The sequence below is a fragment of the Carassius carassius genome, chromosome 7, assembly GCF_963082965.1.
Source record: "Carassius carassius chromosome 7, fCarCar2.1, whole genome shotgun sequence".
Lineage (NCBI taxonomy): Eukaryota > Metazoa > Chordata > Actinopteri > Cypriniformes > Cyprinidae > Carassius > Carassius carassius.
The window spans coordinates 16,874,716-16,882,171 of NC_081761.1; the positions used below are offsets into that span (position 1 = coordinate 16,874,716).

At 41.4% G+C, this 7,456-nt stretch overlaps 1 protein-coding gene across 1 annotated transcript; it reads left to right on the top strand.

Annotated features, from left to right (window-relative positions):
• Window positions 1–5,727: 5,727 nt before the first annotated feature.
• Window positions 5,728–6,754, top strand: LOC132143285 (uncharacterized). Its single transcript, XM_059553403.1, has 2 exons — window positions 5,728–5,953; window positions 6,083–6,754. Exons 1-2 carry the CDS (start codon window positions 5,744–5,746, stop codon window positions 6,752–6,754), a joined length of 882 nt encoding a protein of 293 aa, XP_059409386.1. The 5' UTR covers window positions 5,728–5,743.
• Window positions 6,755–7,456: the final 702 nt, after the last annotated feature.

Sequence of the window (7,456 nt, forward strand, 5' to 3'; positions counted from 1 at the left end):
TCGTACGATCAAGATCACGCGGCGGTGTCTCCGCGCCTTGGTCATATGGAGAGAACACTGGTTCCTGGTTCCGGTATTGGGAGCTCTTTGTCATCGGGTTACCATCTCGACAGATGCTTCCCTTACCGGCTGGGGAGCGGTAATGGAAGGCCGCTCAGCTCAGGGTCTGTGGGAGAGCCATCATCACTCTTGGCACATCAACTGCCTGGAGATGATGGCGGTCTTCAAAGCGTTGAGGCACTTCCTGCCAGACCTGAGGGACCATCATGTGCTCCTGTCGAGGCAGGTGCTGAGGTCAGGGGAATGGAGGCTTCACCCCGAGGCGGTAGAGCTCATATGGGAATCTTATGGCCAAGCAGAAGTGGATCTGTTTGCGTCTCAGTACACGACGCACTGTCCACTATGGTTCTCCCTTACTCATCCAGCCCCCCTGGGGTTGGACGCTATGGTACAGATGTGGCCGAGGCTACGTCTGTACGCCTTTCCCCCTGTTGCTCTGCTCCCAGGAGTTCTGGAGAGAGTCCGCCAGAACGGATTAAGTCTACTTCTCGTAGCTCCACACTGGCCGAGTCGAATCTGGTTTGCGGACCTGATTCATCTCCTCGACGGTCCTCCCTTGGAGATCCCGATCAGGAAAGACCTTCTATCTCAGGCCGGGGGCACTATATTTCACCCCCGGCCAGAGATTTGGAAGCTTTGGGTGTGGCCTCTGAGGGGGCGCAACTCATAGAGAGTGGTCTCTCAACTGAGGTTGTGGAGACCATTCTTAGCTTCAGAGCTCCAGCTACGAGGAAACTTTATAGACTCAAATGGAATGTTTTTTCTTCTTGGTGTTACCAACATCAGTGTGACCCCGTCCACTGCTCTGTTGGCTTAGTTCTTGAGTTTTTACAAGACCGCTTCACTTCTGGTCTATGTCCATCCACCTTAAAAGTTTACGTGGTGGCCATTTCGGCTTTCCACGCCCCAGTGGGTGGTGCATCTCTGGGTCGTGACCCTCTTATCTCTCGTTTCCTTCGTGGCACCTTGAGGCTGAGACCTGCAACTCGTACTAGAGTGCCGGCCTGGGACCTGGCTATAGTTTTAAAAGGCCTATCTAGGGCTCCTTTTGAACCCCTAGATTCTGTCTCTGAGAAGTTTCTTTCGTTTAAAACTACTTTTCTCCTTGCTATTTCGTCCCTAAAAAGAGTCGGAGACCTTCAGGCTCTCTCGGTTTCTCCCACCTGCCTTGAATTTGCACCTGGGATGGTCAAAGCATTTCTCTACCCTAAGCAGGGATACGTCCCTAAGGTACCGACCGTTGTTCCGAGACCTATTGTTCTGCAGGCTTTCTGTCCTCCCCCGTTTGCATCATCGGACCAGGAAAAGTCTAACCTCTTGTGCCCGGTGCGAGCATTGGACACTTATGTTCATCGGACTTCTTCTTTTGGGAAATCCGATCAGCTGTTTGTTTGTTTCGGGTCACCTAAGATAGGTCTTCCTGCCACTAAACAGACACTTAGTAAGTGGATAGTTGGGGCTATCCTTCTTGCCTATGAGTCTTCTGACCTACCGTGCCCTTTGGGGGTCAGAGCTCATTCTACTAGGAGTATGGCGGCCTCTAGAGCCTTATTATCTGGGGCCTCTCTTCAGGATGTTTGAGATGCGGCAGGCTGGTCCTAGCCACTCACATTCGTCAGGTTTTATAGCCTAGACCTGGACGCTACTCCAATAATTTTTTATTTAATAAATAGGCTGATAACAACTTTATATTGTGTTTAATATTTTAGCATGTTTATATTTTCAACTGTTTGAATGAATTGAATGAATGTATGACACAATAACTTACTCATTAAGACATTTACTGCCAACAAAGTTTCTTTATTAGAGTATCATGTGATTAAAAATAATAATTAAATATTTTAATATTAATATAAATATGAAAGGATGTAGAGATAATCAAAGGAATATTTCACCTTAAATTATTATTATTATTTTTTTTAATTTTGGTAAAGTCTGTTCAGTGCTTTTCTTGAGTAACAAAATAATGGCTTTAAATTAGCTTTTGGGGGTAATTTCTCAACCACATTTTATGTGTAATTAATTTGCGATTAATTCAATTAACCGCCACATTGTGTAATTAATATTTTAAGCACTTGAAAGCCCTTTTAAAAAACAAACAAACAAATGGTACTATATATTTTTTGTGTTTATGTTGTATTGCAAAAAAATATATAACTACAATAATGAATCACAAAAGTAAATAGATTTTTTTAAATATAATGTAAACACAAAAATGCACTGTGTACATAGTACATAACCTACAGTAGTTAAAAACAGTTATAAAAATGGGTCAAGTTTTGTACACATTTTCGTCAGGATAATTTTCTGGTGCTTCTTCTGGCACATAGATCATGCACAAGGAATCTATCTGTAAGCTCTTGTACAGTTATAACAATTCATTAGTTCATTGTTTTTGTTTTTCTTATGCACATTTGTGACATTCTTTATACTTCTCTTTTATCTGCCCTGTTCCTCTCTGTCTACTCTTACCAGATTGTCCAGTCATACACAGAGCACCTTACATCTAGTATCCTGATGTCTGTCAAATAAGCAAATCTTTCCATCCTCCTGTTTTAGATAGCCGAACACTGGTTATTGTAACAGCTGGATGCCGTGGTTCTGTTCTAGCCACTAGATGGCAGAGCATCAATAAAGATGACACAAGTAGCGTGCCCTTACTCCGCATTATGCATTAGCTTGTAACATGCTACTTTACAACACTCGTCTCAGGTGAATGGCTTCAGTTTTCTTTTATTCCTCCTCTCTATCCAGCTTCAATCAATAAGATGTGTAGATGCATATGTGAGTGTAAATGTATATAAACAAAAATATTTTTTATAATGTGTCTCTTATGCACACCATTGTTACAATTTAAAATGTTTTCTGTTTTAATATAGTTTCAAGTGTAACATTCATAGAAGTGTTATGACTAAAGAAATCATTCTAATATGCTGATTGATTGCTGCTTGAGAACATTTCTTATTGTTGTCATAAAATAAAGCAAAAATTATGCTGCTTGTTTATTTATTTAGGAAGTAGTAAGCGGAAACCATAACATATTTTAAATATATCACCCAGCAATACTAAGGTAGGGTTGCCTATGTTGATAGTAATTGTATACAGGTGCTTCTCAATAAATTAGAATGTCGAGGAAAAGTTAATTTTTATTAAATAAATTCAATGCACACAGACTGAAGTAGTTGGTTCTTTTAATTGTGATGATTTTGGCTCACGTTTAACAAAAACCCACCAATTCACTATCTCAACAAATTAGAATACTTCATAAAACCAAAAAGGTATGTTCATTTACTGTTCATGTACTCAATATGTGGTAGGGGCTCCTTTTGCTTTAATCACTGCCTTAGTTCAGCGTGGCATGGAAGTGATCAGTTTGTGGTACTGCTTAGGTGGTATGAAAGCCCAGTTTTTTTGTTTGACCTTCAGCTCATCTGCATTTTTTGGTCTCGTTTCTTATTTTCCGCTTCGCAATAGCCCATAGATTCTCTATGGGGTTCAGGTCTGGAGAGTTTGCTGGCCAGTCAAGCACACCAACACCATGGTCATTTAACCAACTTTTGGTGCCTTTGGCATTGTGGGCAGGTGCCAAATCCTGCTGGAAAATGAAATCAGCATCTTCAAAAAGCTGGTCGGCTAGAGGGAAGCATGAAGTGCTCCAAGATTTCTTGGTAAACGGGTTTAGTGACTTTGGTTTTCAAAAAACACAATCTACCATCACCGGCAGATGACATTGCACCCCAGATCATCACAGTCTGTGGAAACTTAAAACTGGACTTCAAGCAACTTGAGCTATGAGCTTCTCCACCCTTCCTCCATACTCTAGGACCTTGGTTTTCAAATGAAATGCAAAACTTGGTATCATCTGAAAAAATGACTTTGGAACAATGGCAACAGTCCAGTTCTTCTTCTCCTTAGCCCGGGTAAGATTCCTCTGACGTTGTCTGTGGTACAAGAGTTGAGGTACAAGATCGTCAATCCATTCCTTGTGAAGTTCACTCAAATTCTTGAATCTATTTTGCTTGACAATCCTCATAAGGCTGCAGTTCTCTCGGTTGGTTGTGCATCTTTTTCTTCCACACTTTTTCATTCCACTCAACTTTGTTAACATGGATACAGCACTCTGTCAACAGCCAGCATATTGGCAATTAATTTTTTTGACTTACACTCCTTGTGAAGGGTGTCAATGATTGTCAGAGTCCATTTTGAAGGCTCAGGAAACCTTTGCAGGTGTTTTGAGTTGATTAGCTGATTGGCATGTCATCATATTCTAATTTGTTGAGATAGTGAATTGGTGGGTCTTTGTAAAATGTGAGCCAAAATCATCACAATTAAAAGAACCAAAGACTTAAACTACTTCAGTCTGTGCATTGAATTTATTTAATACATGTTTCACAATTTCAGTTGAAATACTGAAATAAATGAACTTTTACTCGACATTCTAATTTATTGAGAAGCACCTGTAGTTGGTTAACAGAGCAGTCCTCAATATATATATATATATATATATATATATATATATATATATATATATATATATATATATATATATATTTAACTTTTTTTATTTATTGTAAGATGTGGAGGTGGCAAGGGGCCCATCAAGGACATAAACCCAAGACCCATCCCTCAAAACCCCCCATCTTCATTGTCACTAACACAATTCTGATTTTTTTTAACCAACCACATTAAAGTAGCAACAGAGCGCTAGGTGTCTTCATCACGCATCACTTTTTGTATATTATGTTTAATCTAATTGTACTCATGATTTTGAAAAAATACTCTGTTGCTGTAGTAACGAACAAAACTTTCACTCGCATCTGATTGACAGATAAACTGCATGGTCTTATTTCAGTGTTGTTTATTTTATGTATATTTCAGCTAACAGTTTGTTTTGTACATTCAGCTGAACAACATTAAGTTAAAGTTAAAGACTGGCCGCAGTGACTCGGTGTGACGAGTGGGGCGGGGCCGAGGGACGTGGGAACAGGAGCGAGGCCGGTGGAGTGATTGGAGATGAGCGACACCTGCGACACTCGCCGGTCTCGAGTCCCACGGAGGAGATGGAGGGATATAAAACCGAAGCGACGACAGTGACGGACGAGAGAGGACCAGGCCTGGACTTTTTTGTATTTGGTTCTCATTTGTGCGTGTCAGTAATCCGTGAGGGGCTGACGCGCTGTTTTGTCTTTATTTTGATTATTAAAGCTTTCATTTTGATTGTCTGTCGGTTCCCGCCTCCTTATTCCCGAAGATTACGGTTTGTTTTTTTTGACGCGCACAAATAAAAACACAAAATAAAGTCCAGGCCTGGTCCTCTCTCGTCCGTCGTCCTCTCGAGGCTGGGCTGACCGTTGCCTCGATCATCAGAACTTTCAGGGAGGAAAACAGGTAGGTGTACTTACAGTAAGACTGCTCTGTACAGTAACTTGTGCTGTACTCTGTGCTTTGACATCACATCTACTGTTGCACTATGTAATATGTACTACTGTAATAAAGAAATGCATCAAATTGCCTCGCATACAGATAGTTTCAGTATGTTTCCATTTTTTCCTGTAAAAAGGATGTGTGAGAGTTACAGTAATGCTTACAGTAGTGCTTCTTTTTTTTTAGGACACAGAGACGACCACCTGGTGGAGGCAGGCTAAGGCTTTTGTCGGAGGAGCAAGAGAGGGAGCTTGTAAACATGGTCATTGCCAATAATGTAATCCGCCTGCGAGAGATTCAAAGGAGACTGATTAAGGATAATAATCATTTTCCAGGAATAAATGCCATCAGCCTCTCCACAATTGACCGCATCCTCCGAAAGCACCAGTTCCGGATGAAACAGGTATACCGCGTCCCTTTTGAACGAAACTCTGACAGAGTGAAAGACCAACGAGTGGAATATGTTCAGGTATGAATTTTGATATCGCATGAAGTATTGTGTACCATCAGAGTATAGCAGTTTATGCTGCCATTTGTGCCCTCTTGAACTGTGCTTCAGCATAGTGATTTAGTCTACTGTGTTTCATGTGTTTTGCAGAGAATCTTTGAGATTGAAGGCTGGCCTGTTCCCCATGAAATTATCTTTGTAGATGAGGCTGGTTTCAACCTGACCAAAAGAAGGAGAAGGGGGAGGAACATAATTGGCCATCGGGCTATTGTAAATGTCCCTGGTCAGCGCGGAGGGAATGTCACTATGTGCGCAGCCATCAGCCAACGAGGGGTACTCCACCGCCATGCCATTTTAGGACCCTATAACACTATGCTCCCCTTTGCTTTCCTTGACGGTCTAAGAGAGCATATGTTCCAGTTGGACCACAGGGAACCAGCACAACCAGAGCACCCTCACTACGTTGTTGTTTGGGATAACGTCAGCTTCCATCGCGCTGCTCTGGTTCGAGACTGGTTTACCAATAACCCGAGATTTTCAAACATCTTTCTGCCTGCATACTCTCCCTTTCTAAACCCAATAGAGGAGTTTTTTTCAGCATGGCGGTGGAAAGTGTATGATCGAGAACATTACATGCGTGTTCACCTCGTCTTGGCCATGGAAGAAGCCTGCCAAGATGTGTCAGTAGATGCGTGCCAGAGGTGGATCAGGCATGCAAGAGGATTTTACCCCCGCTGCCTGGCAAGGGCTAATATAGCCTGTGATGTGGATGAGATTCTCTGGCCTGACCCAGACCAAAGACGGGAGGCTGAGGCGGAATAATCTTTTTTTTTTTTTTGTACTGTGTAGTACATGAATGAATAAAAATGTTCCAATGTATCCATTGGTTGTGTCTTTTGTTCATCATGTGAAAAGGTTTGTGAGGAGGGGAACCACAAGTAACATAACTTACCAGTTTTGGAAATGTTGTTTTGAATTTATTGCACCAGTGTGTTAGACTATGTTGTAGTGTGTGTGATTTTGAGGGCTTGTGTGTCCTGTCTGAGGGCAAAGTTTGGTTTTCCAGCAAGAGTGAATGGTTTTGAATGTAGATCTTCATTTTGACCTAAAAATAGGTTGTTTGGGAAACTGGGTGAGACGTTATGGATTTGTGTTTATAGTTTTGAGAATACGAGGCATAGTTTTAAGAAAAGTGTTTAAGCAATCGAGAAAAACTGTAAATATGTGTCCTAGCGTTCAGTTTTCTAATGTATTTTCTTTAACTTCTTAGGTAATATCAATGGTAATACATTTCAGATGACTCCAAAATTACAAAATAATATAAGCATACATATATTTAATTGTTTGATCAAAATTATTACTAGGGACAGTTTGGTATTGGGACATGCCCCCCCCCATCCCCCCACCCCCATTCTATGCCCCTGACTTTCAAAGATTTGATGCCACAAATTTCTAAATCTAAACTAGCCTACTTGTTGCCATTGTGTTGTACTATGGGGCTGGTGATGGTGGGAATGGGTTAAG